The sequence below is a fragment of the Onychomys torridus genome, chromosome 8 (assembly GCF_903995425.1).
Source record: "Onychomys torridus chromosome 8, mOncTor1.1, whole genome shotgun sequence".
Classification (NCBI taxonomy): Eukaryota; Metazoa; Chordata; class Mammalia; order Rodentia; family Cricetidae; genus Onychomys; species Onychomys torridus.
This window is the reverse complement of record NC_050450.1, coordinates 41,987,650-42,006,906: the sequence shown is the minus strand read 5'-3', so window position 1 is coordinate 42,006,906 and position 19,257 is coordinate 41,987,650. Positions and strand designations below refer to the sequence as shown.

Below are 19,257 nucleotides of genomic sequence, written 5' to 3'. Positions count from 1 at the left end.
TCCATCTCATTCTTCTAGTTCTCCATCTAGATCTCCAGTCAAAATTCTCTCCAGTCAAAATCCTCTCTCAGTCTCTGAGGTTTACAGGTATATACCCATGCAATGGCAGTGCTCTAGCTAAAGCAAGCTCACCAGGCTTGAATTCCTACAGGGTCACAAAGGCAGACAAGAGTTTTCCTCAGGCAGTGACCACCAAGCTTTCTTTTACAACCCAAAAGGGGAGTGATAAAGGAGGAGGTCAACTAAGAGCTAGAATTGGTTAATATACCAGAAAAAGGGAATTTGTGTGCTCAAACTACATTCCTAGAGGTGGTGAGGTAAATGTTAGGAGTCTATAGTGTTAGTATAAATACCACTAAGGTTGTATGAGAAAGCAGGATCTGAGCTTAATTTACCTTAATTCAGTAGATCATTTGGCCTTGGATGCTTGGTAGATATTTCAGATAAATACACTGTTAGGAGTTCTTGGAATCATACATAGCATACAAGGACATCATTTCAGGAATCAGCTAATATATATAGAAAAACTAAAATATCACCAAGATTTCTTAAGCCATGGCTTGACCTTCAGAAAAGTTCTTGACCTTTCCAAAATAGTAGCTTTTGTGATAGTAGCTGAATTCCATTAAATTTTCCTGTGGCTTGGAGCAAGAACTCTCAGCTCCTTCTCCAGCACCGAGTCTGCCTTTATGATGCCATGCTTCTCACCATGACAATAATGGACAAAACCTCTGAAACTGTAAGCCAGCCCCATTTAAATGTTTTCCTTTGTTAAGAGTTGCCCTGGTCATGGTGTCTCTTCACAGCAATAGAAACCCTGACTAAGACATTTATATTTATTTCCTCGGCTAACAACTGGTAGCAATGCTTCTGTATTTTTGTTTTCAGTTTAGGACATAGCCTGTAATAAAATACCAGCATGATTGTATTGTTTCACTTTAAAACTGATAAGCATGCACAGGACCACAAAAATTAATTAATTAATTAATTAATTAATTAATTAACTAACTAATTAATTAAAATAAAACATGAGAGAACCCAAAAACTTTTAAAATATATTTATTTATTAAAATTTTTTTCATTTTACATACCAACCCCAGTTCCCCTTCCCTTCCCTTCTCCCCCCTCCTCACCTCCCTCCCACTCTACCCTCATCCCCTCCTCAGAGTGGGTAAGGCCTCCCATGGTAGTCAACAAAGTCTGGCCTACCAAGTTGAAGGAGAGCCTAGCCCCTCCCCATTGTATCAAGGCTGAGCAAGGTATCCCACCACAGGGAATGGGCTCCAAAAAGCCAGTTCATGCACCTGGGATAAGTCCTGGTCCTGCTGCCAGGGACCCCACAAACAGATGGAGCCACACAACTGTTACCCACATGTGGGCCTAGTTCGGTCCCATGCAGAGAATCCAAAAACTTTAAAAGACATTTTCACAAAATAGGCATTTCTTGTAATTTTTAAATTATTAATAGCAGCCAAAATTCTCAAAGGTCTTAAAACAGTAGACCGACAAAAGGTAGCCGCTAACTAGATGCAGCTCTAAGTATTTAAGGTGTGCCTCACCAGATTCTATTGAAATGTGCCGTAAGTACAAGTTAAACTTCTCAGACTTAGTGTATGAGGTGGGATTAATGATTTTTAATAAGAATCAAATGCATTTATAATTTCCATATTAATTTTATGATGAAATGATAACATTCCAGATAAATGGGGTTAAATATATTATTACAATGTATTTCATACTTTTTAAAGAAAAGTTTTCTTACAGTGGTGGCATCAAACTCAGGGCCTGGTACATGGCAGGCAAGCATTCTCCCACCGAGCCATACCCCAGCTCACTGCCGGTGATATGCAGCACTGCCGGGTAGAACCCAGGACACCCACTTACAACTCAATTCCACATATCCCTGCAAGGGACATAATTATAATTAAAATTGTTTCTTCTTTATCTAAAATTTCAGTTTAACCAGGTATACTTTTCATTTCACTGGAAATTTTATTCACATGGCTAATTTTAATTGTGATAGTCAATGTTGTCAGCCTTAAGGCATCTAGAATCATCTTAGAGAGAGGCCTCTAGGCATCTCTGGGAGGAAGTTTCTAGATTGGGTTAGTTGAAACGGGAAGACTAACCTTAACAGTGGGCAGCATCAGTTCCATGGCCTGGGGTCCAGGACGAAAGGAAAAGGAGGAGGCAAGCTGAGCACCAGTAGTTATCACTCCTGGCTTCCTGGCTGAGGATGGATGACAAGCAGCCTCATCCTCCTGCCTCCAAGCCTTCCCAGAGTGACTGACTACCCCAACCAGGAGTCCAAACAAACCTTTCTCCCTTAAGATGCTCTAGTCTCTGCAACAAGAAACGTTACTAATACAACAGTTACCAAAACAACTTTAGTTATTATGCACACCTGCTGTGCACACCTGATGTCCCTGCTACTGATGAGGAGGGTGGAACACTTGAGGTCAAAGCTGCCGATCAAGCCAGGGCCAATATAGCAAGACCTATCTCAAAAGAATACATAAAAATAAAATGGAAAATGTACCTTCTCGTTTTATTAGGCGATGTTGCTTTAGAATCGTGCAGTTGCTGTTTTTATGCCCTATCTTTTTTTTTTTAATTATTAGACTACATTACTTGGACAAAATACTGGTTTTCATGGTAAGGGTTTTTGTTCCTTTGAGATAAGAGTTTCACTATGCAGCCCTAGCTGGCCCGGAAAGGCGGCTCCCACAAAACCCTGACAGGTTTTTTTTTTTTTTTTGTCGTTGTTATTGTTTGTTTTGTTTTTGTTTTAACTAATCGGCTCCTGAGTTAACTGAAAAAAATTACAAATCTGAGAGTTCAATCCTAAACTAAGATCCTTAATCTTGAAGATAAATTTTTACTATTTCTTAAATCAGTTGAGAAACAACAAAATGATCTAAGAACATAAAAGCATAGAGTGGGAGTCTGGGAATTAATATTCATTGCCTCCTTTCTCATGACCAGTCTTAAAATCCATTCCTTTATATACATACTACTATTTTTTATTTTATGTTAATGAGTATTTTGCCTGAAAGTTTGTCTTGTCTATGCACCAAGTACATGCCTGTTGCCCAAGTGATCCGCCCTAGGCGTGCTGGGAAGAGAGCCCAGGTCGTCTGGAGAAGCAATCTGGGCTCTCTCCCCCACCCCAGACAAGAATTCTCTGTGTAGCCCTGGCTGTCCTGGAACTCATTCTGTAGACCAGACTGGCCTCAAACTCAGAGATCTGTCTGCCTCTGCCTCCCAAGTGCTAGAATTAAAGGCGTGCACCACCACCACGCCCGGTTGCAAACTAGGCTCTTAAACACTGAGCTATCTCTGTAGCCTCACAAGAGGCCACTCTTTTCAGGAAAAACTGCAAGGAAGGCTGCTGTCAATGAGACTCTCAGATGGTCACAACACCTTCTAACCCACAACGAAAAGTTCGCCATTAATTTCTAAGCCCCTCTCCAGTGAATACCCAAGTTGGCCTAGGACAAAGGGCCTTCAGAGTCACCCCTTACCCAAAGTAACCCTGGGAATCTATTCTGGGGCATGACTTGAAAAGATCCAATCCCGCCCCCTAGAGCGGACCTGCTAGGGGCGTGGTCCACGGACGCCCCGCCCCAGATCTGTAGGCATATGTCTGGGCGGAACTAGAAGAGACCACCCCACCCTGACCCCACAGGGACCGGCAAAAAGGGCGTGATCGGATTAGGTCCCACCCTCTCCCCGCCCTCCCAGTGCTAAAGCCAGGCTCAGCCCCGCCTTCCGCACCGCCCAGCCAGTGCTGAGTCCTTGCTCGGCTCCGCCTCCGGCGCAGGCGCGGCCCGCGCCCCCCGCGCGTCACTCAGTCCCCTGCCCCGCCCCCGCCCCCGCCCCCGCCGCGCCGGGCCTCAGAGCCGGGACGGCGGGGCGGGCCTTGCGGCCCAGGCCCAGAGCCCGCCCCGGCCTCAGGCCCTATGTAAGGTTGGCAGTGGCCGAGTCGGAGGCTGCGGTGGAAACTCACAAGCCTGCTCCTTGCTCACCCGCAGACGCCCGCAGCGCCCAGTCTCCTGCGCCGCGGTGTCCCCAGATCCCCGGCCGGGCGCTGTGGGCAGCTGAGGACAGCATGCGGGACTACGACGAGGTGACCGCCTTCCTGGGCGAGTGGGGACCCTTCCAGCGCCTCATCTTCTTCCTACTCAGCGCCAGCATCATCCCCAATGGCTTCAATGGTATGTCAGTCGTGTTCCTGGCAGGGACCCCGGAGCACCGTTGCCGGGTGCCTGACACCGTGAACCTGAGCAGCGCGTGGCGCAACCACAGTATCCCGTTGGAGACGAAGGACGGGCGACAGGTGCCCCAGAAATGCCGCCGCTACCGACTGGCGGCCATCGCCAACTTCTCTGCGCTGGGGCTGGAGCCTGGACTGGACGTGGACCTGGAGCAGCTGGAGCAGGAAAGCTGCCTGGATGGCTGGGAGTACAGCAAGGACGTCTTCCTGTCCACCATCGTGACTGAGGTAGGTGGAGGCCCCTGTCAGTGTCTGGTGACAACCGCGGGCGACGGTTGTAGTCCTTCCTCCAGCGCACAGCTCCCTGGTGATGGGCATCCTCCAGTCAGGACTCCCAGGAACATAAATTTATGAGATGACGTCTAGCCAGTGTGTCCCTCAGAGTACAAGTGTCAGGCTGGCTGGCCATCGTCTTTAGAGCCCCTAGGAGGTGTCCTGAGCCCCTGAGTGATGCGACCTTGTCTAGTGATGGGATCCAGAGGAGCGGAGTTGGGGCTTGGTCCAGAGAAGTGCCGCCGTCTTAGCATTTGTGTTCAGAAAGGAAAATACTCTTTGCAGAACTTTTCCAAGTTGAGGAAACACATGTCCCAAACGCTCTTCCATTTCTCTAGTTACTCTTTCCTCCTTCACCTGTCCTCACCCAAATGAAGTCTTGTCCTGCCCCGTGAGAAATTGTTTTCCGTTTACCTGCGATGGTTATTGTTATTTCTCAAGGACCCCTGGGTCTGAAGATCTATCTGTTCAGGGTGACTTTATATGGAGTCTTTTCCACAGTATTCTGAGACAAGATCACTGGCAAGGTTTAATTATGGCAGGTAACCTTCATGTAGAGAGTGATGGAACCTAATTCCTCATTCCTTTGCACTTTCCTCTTGGGTGACTCTGATCCCTTGCAGTCTCGTAGCTGGGGATGTGACATGCTGTTTAATGTTTTGGGGCCTTAGGCACCAATTGTAGTTTCCTGGACTCCCAACATTACTGAGTATGCAGAACAATCAAAGAGTCTTATGTGATACCCTTGGGCAACAGGGTCTCTGAATGTCAGGGATAGGGACTGACCAGGTAGGCTTCCTGATGGAGAGAGCTTCTCGGTGAACCTAGCCATTAGGTCCAGATCCAAGAGCAAGAAATGGTTACAGGAGGATGTATAGAAAGGAACAATAGGAAGAGGCTAGGAGTCCTTGTGTGGCATTAAGCCTCCTGGAGGCAGAGACTGAGCTTCCCTCCTTCCAGTGGCTCTCAAGTATGTGAATTCAGAGGATTTTCATCCTTCAAGGGGTCTGAGAGCATCCTTATAAGAATCTCTGCCTGTTTTCTTTGGATGCTTCAAGTTTAATGTCTCCAAAACCTGTGCCAACCTACTACATAAGTAAGTAGTGAGAATGAAACCTGAGCTCCACTGGGGATTTTTAACCTAGTGACATCATGCCAGGGCCAGGCATCACTACTGATGCCGGGCGGCGGTGGCACATGCCTTTAATCCCAGTACTCTGGAGGCAGAGGTAGGCACATCTCTTGAGTCCAAGGCCAGCCTGGTCTACATAGTGAGTTCCAGGACATCCAAGGTACACAAAGGAAAAACAAAAGCAAACAAAACAAAAACCAGTACTGACTAAGTTAGTTAGTGATTTTGATCTATGAGTCCACAAAGAAGAGACTTCCAGTTGTTCTACATCCTGATCTGCAGACTCACAAGTGCTTGGAAGAGAGTAGGAGCTCTGATAGCAGCGGCGGGGGGGGGGTGTTTGCCACACCAGTTCCTCCAATCAGTTTGTGACTGCCCAGAGAAGGGGCGGTTGAACTCTGAAGCAGCTTACTGCCATCTCGAATTTTTACCCTGCCCTTTGGGGACTGGGCTTGCTCTAAGCCCTTTGCCCCCACTCACTCACCGTCTTCTTGCTTGCTGCCTAGGGAGGAAGCAGTACTGGTGAGCTCCCCAGAGGACGGCTGAGCAGCAAAAGTCCAGATCCTTTTGACCTACCACTGCTGCCAATGTCAGCGTGTCTTTTTTTTATTTTTTTTTCCAATGGATCTGGATGTTATTGAGCAGTCTCAGCAGTTTCATAAGAGCTATATGCCCTTTCACCTACTTACAGGTCAGCAGTCTTTGCAGGAGGCGAGTTTAATACTTCACTTAACCCCTTTGTTTGGGGATCCTGGAATGCATGACTTGAAGTTCAAGGCTTGTCCTCTCAGATGAGCAGCCACTGCTGAAAGCTGCTGCATTAACATTCTGATGACTTTTTCCAAGACCTGTTTTCTTTCAACCCAAACCTGGCAGCTGAGCAGTGCACCTAGTCAGCCCCCTGCCTGCTAAATGTCTCTAAGTCTGCCCTCTACCCTGAATCCAAGGTAGAGGTCTTTTAAGTACACTGGTATTGAATTCTTCTAGTCTTCTTCTTTCTTCTTCTTTTCCCCCTTTCAAGTTAAATTACATAAATCAAGTACTAAACTTTGCAGTAGATTAGGTTCCTGTGTCTCCCTGAATCTTGACAGGATGCTGGATGAGGGGGATTTTTTTATTGAAACTTCTTTATTGAAATGGTGAATGAATAAATTATGAGCCTTTCTAGAAGGCTTAAGAACTAACAGATAGACAAAAGAGAAACTTGAGGAGCTACAAGATTGGCTGGAATGTTTTAAGGGAAATGTGATTCTCCCCACTAACTGCAGCTTGCCTCTGGGTGTGTCTAAAACCAGGAAGTGGGGTTGGCCAAAAGAAAGAGACCCTTTCTATAAGGCCAGAGAGCTTTGTGAGCCCATGTTCCAGGAAAGCTTGGTGAGCTACATGGCTTGTAGGCTGGTCCCTCTTCTTGCTCCTTGTTCATCTCTGGGACACCTGGAAACTCCTACCCACTGTGCTGGACTTCTGATCCAGGACTACCCCTTCCTCTGAGAACCTGGGTGATTTCTTAGGTTGCTGGGCCACCTGCTCTGTGGTTTCACAGAAACTCAGCTGAGCCTGCAGGCAGGGAATTTTCTGTATAGCTTTCTGGTGCCTATGAGTTAGGGCTTCTGCAGCTGAAGTCTGGCATGGCTCTGCATTGTCCTATACCATACGTGTCTCTGCTTCCCATAAGTCTCATGCCAAGACATTGACAGGACTCCAGCTCACTCCCTATTGTTCCAGACTAGCTTCTACATCAGTCTTGCCTCTTGCCTAGATCATCTTGAAAAATGAGGATTCTTCCCACAGTTATCCACAACCCACTGGATGAAAGTTCCTGACACCCTAGGTGGTGGGGATGGCATGAGTCTGAAATAGAGACCAGAGACACCTGGAGGCAGGATCTCACTGCCTGCCTGTGCTACCCCCTGCCCCACTGTGCCCTCCCCAGAGATTCACAGACCCTCATCTTGGCCTTTGTAGCTACCCTCTGGCCCTGCCCCCATGTGCATGCATAGCCATAGTAGACAGACACAGCAGGCAGGGTCAGTCAGACTGAGCCCTCCTTCACTCAGAACCATCACCCCGGGTCCAGCAGTCAGGGTCAGTCAGACTGAACCCTCTCACTCAGAACCATCACCCTGGGTCAGAGCTTTGATAGTGACACAAGTCAGGGGTCATAGAAGAAAGAAAAGAATTTATTCTAAAGATTGAAGTGTGGCGTTCATCTGGACTTTGGGCATATAGGCCCAACACCTTAAAGGAAATGATGATGTGGAAGGGTGGTGGCCCTTTTGTCCATTGACCCACTCACCCATGTATTATTTAGCTCAGGGCACTGTGGGCATGATAGAGGTTGTTATAGCAAATAACTACTTCTCTTTTTCTGAGAGCCCTGAGGCAATGATCCACTACTAATGTGTTTTCAATTTTATTTTGTGAAATTGAGCCTTGTTAAGTTGCCTAGGCTGACCACAAATGATCTTCCTGCCTCAGATTTCTGAGTGTTGGGCCTGCGAACACTCTCACAGCTATGATTCACCATTAATTGTAGCAGAAAGCAGAACAAAATGTTTTAGGAATTAATGGCCTTCAGCAGGAAGTGATACCTGCTAGTGCGCTTGATCACTGATGCAGACACACCGGGTACATCTCTGGGAAGACTTCTGCCTCTTGGACACAGACCCTATCGCTTTTCTCATTAAGCTAGTTCATGAGTATAAGAACATTTAGTCCCAGAAGACTGTATCCTCTCTCCTCTCTCCTCTCTCTCTGTCTCTCTGTCTCTCTGTTCTCTTCCTCTCCTACCTCCCCCCCCCCCCCCCCGCACTTCCCCTACCCTTCCCACCTACCCCTGCTTCTTCCCATAGTTGAAAGGAATGCTAATTACATATGAGGTCAAGAGATGTGCTTCTTTGGGCTGAGAGATGACTCCGCGTAATTGTGCTTGCTACACAAACGTAAAGACCTGACACTGGATCCCACATTGAAAAAAGAAAAAGAGGAAGGGAGGAAGGAAGGAACGAACGAACGAACAAATGAACGAACGAAGGAGGTGTGGGGCTGAAGAGATGTCTAAGTGGTAAAGAACACTTTGTGTTCATCCAGAGGACCTGAGTTCGGTTTCTAGCACCCATGGGCAATTCACAACCACCTGTTACTCTAGCTCCAGAGGATCTAACATCTTCCTCTGGTATGCACAGGTGAGCATACACATAAACACATAAATTTTTAAAAAGTCATACACAAAAATTTTTAAATCTTTTTTAAAAAGAGAAATAGAAAACTGGGTGTGGTGAGGCACACCTTTAATATAAGCACTCCAGGGGGCAGAGGCAGATGGATCTCTGAGTTGGAGACCACAGCAAAGAAGCCCTGTCTCAAAAGCGGGGGGAGTTAAGCATGGCTATATTATTTAGTGAGAGACCCCCATCTCAAAGGAATAAAGCAGGATACCCAAAATACTTCTCTAGTCTCCATGTATGTAAGCATACATGCCTGTACACACATGCATACATATATACTACATATGCATTAAATAATAAATAAGTATATGACTCACACTCTTTTAAAAAGCTCAATAGTTTTTTTTTTAAGATTTATTTTTATGTGTATGAGTATCTTACATGCATGTGTTTGATGTACCACATGCATGTAGTGCCTGTGGAGGCCAAAAGAGGGCATGGGATTCTTTACCTATCAAGCATTGATGGTCTGGTCTCAGGTGCTTTAGTGATAGCTGAGTAGCCAGATGAGTCCAGGAATACTAGGTTTATGTGTAAGCTCATCAAGCAGGAGTACTTAGCCTTGACACTGTGAGCCTGTCATCCCACCTCTCCAACAAGAATTCAGGCCAAGTCCAAATGCCTACTGCATTGGATATGAAGGTTGACAGTTAAATGAATAGGTGGGACTCACCCTGTGCTTTTGAGACCTCTTGTCTTTCCTAACTCTACTCACAGGCTCCCTGTAGCCAGTAGGAAACAAATATTAACGTAAGCCAGGCCCTGAGAGGTGTTAGGGACTGTCATGTAGGGGTCGCTGCAGGTGTCTAGGCAGAGAAGCAAACCATGTGAAGAAATAAGAATAAAAACCCTGAGCAGATTGACATCGTCAACCTGGACCAGACTTTGGGGAGTCTAATAACAGGTGGTTTATTCCCAATATATTTAAGTCCAGTAAAATTTGGGGGGAAAAAAAGTTTCCTGGTGTAATACAATCACAAGTGTACAAAGAAGAGACTCAACTCAGAGAGCACATGTCATTTCTTCCAAGAAGATGGGTTCTAGAGATAGGCTTTCTGTACTAGCTTACGGGCCTAAGGGTTTAGCCTGCTCTCATCATACCGATAGCATAGAGGTCATTTGGGGTACTAGCCATCTCAGGTCCTGGTTGTGGGAGCTTGGGGGAACCCCTGGCTATCATGGTCATTTAGATTACTAGCCACCTCGAGTCCTGGTTGTAAGAGCTTGATAGGGCCTGGCTCAACAGATAACACAGATCACCAGGCAGTTAATCACTCCCAATTCTCAGCTTTCTGGATGGAAAAACAGATTTTTTTGTCTTTCTCATTGGAAAGATAACCCTGTATGCCTAACATTCCTGGTTTTTCTGGAGATCTGTGGGCACTAGGACCTTCATGCTTTGCTCCCAACACTGTCAGTGATGGGTGATGGCATAGTTACTTCATTAAGTTAGCCTCTTACCCATACTAAGGACAGGGTAAGTCCAGCAAGTAGAGTGAAAGCATGAAAGATGCTGCCATGCTGGCCTGTAGATCAGTTTGACCTGCTTTTACACGGTGTCTAGCCTTGCAAGTGTGTTTGGGAGACTTGCTGACGTCCACAGCTCTAGAATCTTTTCCTTTTTTCCCTTTCCTCCTCCACATCTTCCTCCTTTTTGTATAAAAGACATGGTCTGATGTAGCCCAGATTAACCTTAGTATTAACATGTATCTGAGGATGACCTTGAACATTGACATTCTAATCCTTCTTCCCAAGAGCTAGGATTACACACATGAACCACCATACATGATTTGTGCTGTACTGAGGATTAAAGCCAGGGCTTCATGTATGCTAGGCAAGTACTCTACCAACCCAGCTTTATCCCAGCCCTCTGAGTAGATTTCTTGTCTAGCATGGCTGTGTTAGTCTCCAAACATCACAATGGACATGTTGATAAACAGCTTCCAACAACTTACCTTTTATTTCATCCTTGTTTTAGCAAAAGTAATACATTTATCATATTTAAGAATGACAGTAGGTCTGGAGAGATGGCTCAGCGCTTGAGTACTAGCTGCTCTTCCAGAGGTCCTGAGTTCAATTCCCAGCACCACATGGTGGCTCACTACCATCCATAATGAGATATGGCACCCTCTTCTGGCCTGCAGGGACACATGCAGGCAGAATACTGTATACATAATAATAAATAAATCCTAAAAAAAAAAAAAAGGATGACAGTAGCCATAATGTAGTCTATGACACACATCTTCACAGAAGCTTAGAAGCTGCCTGCCATCATTGATTCCTTCAGCTTTATGACCCCAACTACTACTAGCTGTGGCTTTAACAGTCATGTGTGGATGGTGGCCACTCTAGGAACATTTATCTACCTACCTGGTCAGTATCTGGGTACTGGCACCATCAAGGTAAGTGGAGCCTGGAGGAGCAAGAGCATCTAGGTCCTGATGCCCAGCATGCTTGACTCCTGCTGGCCTCTGCTTCCTCTTTGACTTGGGGATCAGATATCCACAATTATCCCCTGGGTTGGGGATCACCACCCCACTTAGCTCATCCAAAAGTCCATGTTACTCCGAAGTGGAGAGCTAGTCATGTGCCTGAGGCAGCAATGGAGGTTATTTGTGTCCACCCAGGTGTAGGTGACTGCATGAGCCCAGGACAGCAGAGAGTTGTTTATTCCTCTGCCAACAGCCTGGAAGGCATTCTCTGTGAGAGCAGCACATCTCCTGTTTCTGTTGAGCACTGGGGAAGCAGCAGGCTTTATGGAAGGCAGGCAATAGTCTGCTGTCGAGAGAGGGAAGTCTAGATTGCCATGGGGTGGCTGCACTTACAAGGTCTACAGAGGTTCCTGACTGCACATAGTCTCTGACCGAGCAATATCTTTCTGGGAAACACCGAAGTCCCTGTTTGGATTTTCTTCTAGTCTCCAGCTCCATATTGGGCTGAGGCAGCTACATGTCTAAGTTCATTCTTTCCCCATGTATTCCACTCTTCCCTGCACACCTCATTGCCTGGTTGTGGTAACTGTAGATGGAACCACATTTTGAGTGCCAGAAACTCAAACAGTGAAGCCTATTTCCTACCCCAATCTCTGTTTTCTAGACAAGGAAATTAAGGCACTGTTCAATATGATGGGCAGGGCCTCATGTGAGGTTAGAAAACTAGTTAACACTTGAGTAGCAATTTGTCTTACTCAGTGTTCTATTGCTGTGAAGACACCATGACCATGGCAACTCTAATAAAGGAAAGCATTTAATTGGAGCTTGCTTACAGTTCAGAGGTTTAGTCCACTGTCATCCTGGCAGGGATCATGGTAGCACACAGGCAGACATGGTGCTGGAGAAGTAGCTGAGAAATCTACATCCAGGTAGTCAGGCAACAGGAAAAAGACAGCCACTAGGCCTGGCTGTGGCTTTTGAAACCTCAAAGCCCATTCCCCAGTGACACACCTCTTCCAACAAGGCCACGCCTCCTCCAACAAGGCCACCCTCCTAATCCTTTCAAATAGTCTCACTCTTGGTGACCGAGCTTTCACTAGGGGCTGTTCTCATTCAAACCACCACACAATTAAAACTAAGATTTCTGACTCCAGTCTGTGGCTCCAAGGCATAACTGGGCTTAGTCCTGTTGGTGTGTGGCATCGGATATTCCAGCTCAGGATATCACAGGGACTGAGGACAGAGCTAAAAGAGTAGGTCTAGACACAACACTCTAGGCCCTTCAGCCTCAGTCTTCTGCTGGATGCTTTGCCTCTTAGACTCCCTTGGCTCCAGTGGCCCAAAGTGCATTGAGCAATGGTACCTCGTCTCTTCCACAGCCTTGGGCTCTGTCTGAATTCTTAGTAGTAAGCATAACAGGCCTTGCTGACCAGAGGTCAGTGTCTGGGTAGAGTGCTGCTTCTTGCCCCTCTCCATTCCTCACAATGAAGCAAGACATGGGAGCCTGCACCATGAAAGACAAGATGGAGAGGGAGAGGCTACCTGCTTTCTCTGCACTGCTGCCCAAGTGAGCCATTGCTTGTGTTAGTGAGCTCATATACTCAGAACATTCAGGGATGCAGGGTATGCCAATTCATTTAACAAGAAGCCTTGAATTTCAGACAAGGAGTGAGTAATGCATCCCTTTCCTCTTCCCACAGTGGGACCTGGTGTGTCAGGATGATTGGAAAGGCCCGTTCACCATTTCCCTGTTTTTCGTGGGTGTGTTGCTGGGCTCCTTCATTTCGGGACAGCTCTCGGACAGGTAAGATGACTGTCTCCTGCAGTTGCACAGCACTCAAGTACTGATCAAGGAGCATGTAGCCTGAGTTGACTTCAACTGATGGTATTCTCTTAGCCCACGGTCATCCATTTTAGAAGCAGCAGCAGCAGCAGCTATGTCTAGCATAGACTTCTGTATCAAATAAAATGGGCCAACAGCTTCTCACATAATTTTCCAATTCTTTTGGTTTTTTTCAAGACAGGGTTTCTCTGTGTAGTTTTGGTGCCTGTCCTGGGTCTCGCTCTGTAGACCAGGCTGGCCTTGAACTCACAGAGATCTGCCTAGCTCTGCCTCCCTATTGCTGGGATTTAAAGGAGGTGCTGCGCCACCACTGCTCGGCAATTTCTCAATTCTTGCTAAGCAAAGAAACCATTGCTAGCCAAGCCATGTGTACCTATGATCCAATGACCAGTTGATTTGCCATGACTCACTTCTGCATAAGTGTGGCCCCCTTTTCCTAGGAGAATATTGTGCTCTCCCAATTCCTGAGAAGGAGAGAGAGGGGTTGACACTATACATGTGTGGATGCACTATATTGTAGAGCATGGCAGTACCATGGCGGCCACCCTTGTATTTGGAAGATAGGGTTCTCTCTCTGAGCAAGGTGAGAGAAGATAGAGACCTCACTAGTCAGTTAGTGGTGTGAGGAGCAGAACTCTGGTGTCCCTTAGGCAAGTGGCCTGTGGTTATGGCACTTACTGTATGACAAGGAGAATGAATGTTATTTGTCATAAGCATGGTAGTTGCACAGTTTTAAAGTTTTTATCTAAGATCTATCAGTGGCTCAGAGAATCAAAAAACCCTTGAAATTCAAGCAGTAAATGTGGTGCACACCTCTAATCCCAGTATTCAGATGGCTGAGACCACAGGGTTGATAGTTCAAGGCTATCTTGGACTACTTAGGTAGACCCTCCCTCAGCAACCAAAGGCAACAAGTCATGAAATTATATGCAAAATTATAGAAGAGTTTGTTGTTTTTATTGTTGTTTTCATCAAGGTCAGTAGCTTTGGAGAAGTTCTCAGAAGGATCTGTTAGGTTATGTTACTTTATTTGGAGCTTTGGGATCTATCGCAGATATCTGAGGTCGGAAGAGAGGCCTTTAGCAGAACCTTGGCCATGGTGGCTCTGATAGGAACTTCTAGACCCAATAGAGCAGTGTTTCTCAACCTGTGGGTCAAAACCCTTTTGAGGGTCAAATGACGCTGTCACAGGGGTCAATTAGCAGATCGATCGATCTATCTATTGAGGCAAGGTCTTTTTTTCCGTAGCTGACCTGGTACTTGCTATGTAAACCCGGTTGGCACTAAGCTTATAGCAGTCCCCTGCCTTACCTTCCTGATGCTAAAATTACAAGGATGTACCACTACTATCAGCTAATGAAAACTTACATGTGTGCATATCTCATTAGATTTATTTTTTCTGGACTCACCTAGTAATAAAAAGCAGAAATAGTCTGCAGTCACCAGGGTGCATTAAAGAGGTTAGTAGGCTGTGACCATAGGTTGCCGACTCTGGCAGAGCCTGAGGTTCCCCTGTTGGGGAATGATGCTACTCTCTTGTTGTTGCTGTTGCTGTTGTTGTGTTCAAGACAGGGTTTCTCTGTGTAACAGTTCTAGCTGTCTTGGAACTCGATTTGTAAACCATGCTGGCCACGAACTCACAGAGATCCACCTACCTTTGCCTCCTCAGTACTGGCATCAAGGTGTGCACCACCACTGCCCCGCTGCTGCTTCGCTTAATCTAGTAACAAGCATCAATCTATTGCTTTCTTTGGTTTAGCAAATATGTAGTATGTAATGTGTGCAAAATGCTGTTCTAGGTACAGCATACCTTACACACCAAACAGAACCCTCTGAAGCAGGAACTGTTATTCCCATTTTATAAATGAGGAAAATAAAACACGGTGGTTAAGTTCTGTACCCAGGGTTAAGTTCTGTGCCCAGGGTTACAGAGCTGGCAAGTGACTGGTTGTATTGAAGCCCAGAGATCCTTGACCACTGGTTTCTAGACTACCACTAAAGACAGATAAATGGATTCAACTTACTGAGGGAATGATTGTTTTCCTTGGCCATGGGAAACAATACCAGAGAAGGACAGAGTGCTGTGGGAGTGTCTGACAGGGGCCAGGGGAGGCTTTACTGAGAAGCAAAGCATGAGCTGAAGCTGAAAGATGACTAGAAATTTGTTGTCAAAAGCGGTAGAGAAATGAAAAGATTCTGGGCAGGAAAAGAGCCATGTGTTATGGTCTAGACAGAAGCTTGGGAATAGAAAAAAGTCCACTGTGGTTGAGGTCTGGAGAATGGGGTGAAGACAAGGGCCAAAAGGCAGGCAGAGGCCTGAGCAGATAGACAAACTGGACTTAGCTGAGACCAAAGTGAGGCGTTTGGGTTCAGGCACAGAGCAGTGAGGACCCTTGAGAGTTGTTTGTTGTTGTTGTTGTTGTTGTTGTTGTTGTTGTTGTTATTGTTTTAACTTGAGTGTGACTATCAGACAGACAATTTGAAAGAGTTCGATAGGCTTGTAGAGAAGGAAGGAAAACAAGAGAGCCCTTAAGGACACTGGTTAAAAGATCTCCAGTGGTCCATGCAAAAGATGATAGGGGCTGAGCGTAGGACCAAGGCTGGAGAGATGAGGTAGTGGAGTCAGCAGGACTTGCTGACTGGTCAGATGTGGAGAGTGAGGAGGGAAAGGTCTCTGGCTTTCATAACAAAGTGAGGGAGATTATACCCTTTTCTAAGACAGAGAACCACATTTGCAGAGGAGACATTGAATTCAGTTGGAAGGTATTGAATTTGGGGTGATTATGAGATTCCTAATTGGAGAGATTCAGTGTATTTTTGGATGGATAGCTACTCCATGATCGGTTCCCGTGAGGTGGGCAGCTCTGCTACTTCGGAGTACCAGGTTTAAAGTGGAATTTTTGTCTCAATTTGTTGTCTTAAAGTATCAGCACAGTTTTTCATTTTGTTTTGCTTTAGTTTTGCTTTTGTTTTTCCAGGCAGGGTTTCACTGTGTATCCCTGGCTGTCCTAGAACTCACTCTGTAGACCAGGCTGGCCTCTGCCTCCCAAGTGCTGGGATTAAAGGCATACACCATCACTGTCCAGCTCAACAGTAACTATATGTGGGACAAAAGTTGAGCTTTCTTCCTGGCATATTACTAAGTCTAAAGTTCAAGTTCCAATTAATTAATCCTAGATTGCCATAGCCTTTTATGTGACATAATCAGGATATCTTTTTGGATTATGAGAGACTCAACACTGGGAAGAAGTAGATTAATGTTTCCTGGCTTTGTAAATATGTATGTTTGCCATTTCGTTGACAGCCTTTAAAAGTGAGTTCTGTCATAGGGACACACACAGTGGAAGGAGAGAACCAACTCCAGCAAGTTGTCCTCTGACCTGTGCATGTACCTCTGTAGTTCACATGCACCCCACCCCGTCCAAAACTATAAGAAATTAAAAATGAGCCTGGTGGTGGTGGCACACACCTTTAATCCTAGCACTCGGGAGGCAGAGCCAGGTGGATCTCTGTGAGTTCGAGGCCAGCCTGGTCTACAAAGCGAGTTCCAGGAAAGGCGCAAAACTACACAGAGAAACCCTGTCTTGAAAAAAAAAAGAAATTAAAAATAAAGTTCACATGAGGTTTTCTGGTCTAAGCATGGTTGTGCATGCCTGTAATCCAGGCACTAGAGGCTAAGCAGGGGGTAGACTTAGAGGCTAGCCCAAGCTATATGGTAAGACATGGTTTAAAAACAAACAACAAACAAAACCCAAAGAACACAAACAAGTTTTTTTTCTTCACACCCTCCAGCTGCCCAAGAGTAGTAATATGAAAGAGTTCCCTAGATCTCTGTTATCCTGAGCAGCCTTTGGAAGGAAAAGGGGAGAGTTTGCACTGGTCTGCTTTGTATCTGTAGCATGCTCTCCTTACAGAACAGTGCAAGCAAATGGGAGTGTCTTGACCAGAGTTTCTCAGTTTCTTCCTTAATGACATTTTGGGCAATGTAATTGTATTGCTACAGGGCATTTTAGAGTATTTAGCAATATCTCTGGCCTCATTCAATAGATATCAATTACACCCCTCCCTGGATTATGATAACCCAGAGATAAACTAACAACAAAAACTCTTCTACTGAGGAAAAGCAGCAGGCAAACACTCTTTCATAGTCACAAAGCCTGTGCAGTTTTTGGTTTCTTACTTCCTCCAAAAGCTTCTGGGGGGCAGCTAGTTCCTGCCACTCAAGCCCTGTGTTCAGCAAAGCACACCCAAGGGGTATACTCAGAATCTAACTCCACTCTCCACCTAATGCTTTTTCTTCACTAAGCTGGAGGCTCAAGGTGGCAGTTTCCATTACCTCAATTCCTGAACTTCCTTCATAGACCCATTGAGAAGTTAGTGGATGGAAAATGTATCATAGGATTAATGATCTCTCCCTCTAGACCAGCGGTTCTCAACATGTGGGTTGTGACCTCTTTGGGAATCAAACTACTATTTTACAGGGGTCACATATCAGATATCCTGCATATCATATATTTACATTATGGTTCATAACAGTAACAAAATTACCATTATGAAGTATCAATGAAAATAATTTTCTGGTTGGGAGTCAACACAACACAAGGAACTGTATTAAAGTTAGGAAGGTTGTGAACCACTCCTCTAGAGTAAATGCCTCCCCACTGCCAGTAGTGCCCCATTGTCAGGGAGATCTTCCCAGGATGCCCAATCCCTACCCTTAGAGTCAGAGTCCCTTTGCTGTGGCTCTGGGGACCTGGGGACCATGTCTTTTATGCACTTGTCTCAATGTGTATTGGTGTGTCTGGTAGCATGTTAATTAAAGTGTGATTGGTATTGTCTCACCAGACAGTAGCTTCTGGAGGGCAGAGGTGACACTCTTTGAAAGCAGAAACATTCCCAGTCTCTAATATAAGAGAGTAAGCATTCGTTGAATGCACATGGCATGAGCCAGCTCAGACCAGTCTCAAGAGGATCCACCACTTTGCCCAGATGGACTTGTTCCTTCCTTTTGTGGCACCCACTTTAACAACAACAAACCAGCACACACGTTGTTTGGCTTGTTGGTTGGTTTCAGGTTTTTGTTTTGTTTTGTTTTAGTTTGGTTTTTTGGTCTTTCAAAAGAGGGTTTCTCTGGGTATCCCTGGCTGTCCTGGAACTTGATTTTGTAGACCAGGCTGGCCTCAACTCAAAGAGATCTGCCTGCCTCTGCCTCCCAATTGCCAGGATTGAAAGTGTGTGCCACCACCACTCGGCTACAAATTTGTTTTTTAAAGTGAGTAAAGATACAGAAAATGTCATAGAATGAATGTGTGGTTTCATGAATTATTCCAGGAAATAAGCTGAAAGCTTTTGGACTTGGAGTTCAGAGGTGGGAGAGGGATTGAGGTGGGTTGTTCTTTTGGAGTAGGAGGTTTATTAAAGAAGTTGCTGACATGACAGACAGACAGACAGCAGCATGGCAGGAGTTTGGAGAAGAGTTCAGGCCCACATGCACAGTGGTACTCCCTTCTCCACTTTTCATGGCAAGGCTGTGGGAAGGAGATTGAAGTTTCCTTTTTAGCCCATGGTTGACTATTGTGGAGAGTAATCAGGGAGCGAGAAGGTCAAGAATGCAGGTGATGGCTAAATATCTCCCTTGATGGGTCATGACTGGGGGATTCTTTAAAGATAGGGCAGGTAAGACTCTAGAGAAACAAGTTTACTTTAGTTCTGGAGACCCAATGACTTTAGATTTTGTCACTGTCACAGTTCCACCAAACTGGAAGTAGCCTGACAACAGCCAGCACAGCACGTCAGGCAGTAGAACTTTGTTGCCTCAGAAGCACATCCAGTGTCTGCCCCACCCAAGTTAGCACCTGTGAGTAACTACTTCCAGGCCTGGAGAGACACTCAGCAGTGAGTGCTCACTGCTCTTACAGAGGCCCCAAGTTCCATCCCAGTTCCCACAGTAGGTTGCTCCCAACTGTCTCCAGCTCCAGCTGCAGCTGCAGGGGATCTCATGCCATTTTCTGGTCTCTGGGAGCACCTGTACTCACATATGTACATGTTCCCTACCCCACAAACACATACGTGCA

The 19,257-nt window shown here is 45.9% G+C and overlaps 1 protein-coding gene across 2 annotated transcripts in view; it reads left to right on the top strand.

The window, feature by feature from the left end:
• The first annotated feature begins 3,881 nt into the window (after positions 1–3,881).
• The window catches only part of LOC118589244 (solute carrier family 22 member 5), a 29,437-nt gene continuing 14,061 nt past the window's right edge, over positions 3,882–19,257 (top strand). The window contains exons 1-2 of one of the 2 annotated variants that reach the window (XM_036196371.1): positions 3,882–4,504; positions 13,041–13,144. In XM_036196371.1, coding sequence (XP_036052264.1) covers positions 4,112–4,504; positions 13,041–13,144 — 497 coding nt within the window. In that variant the 5' untranslated portion in view covers positions 3,882–4,111. The remainder of the gene's footprint in view (positions 4,505–13,040; positions 13,145–19,257) is intronic. The other variant, XM_036196372.1, reaches the window with a different exon arrangement.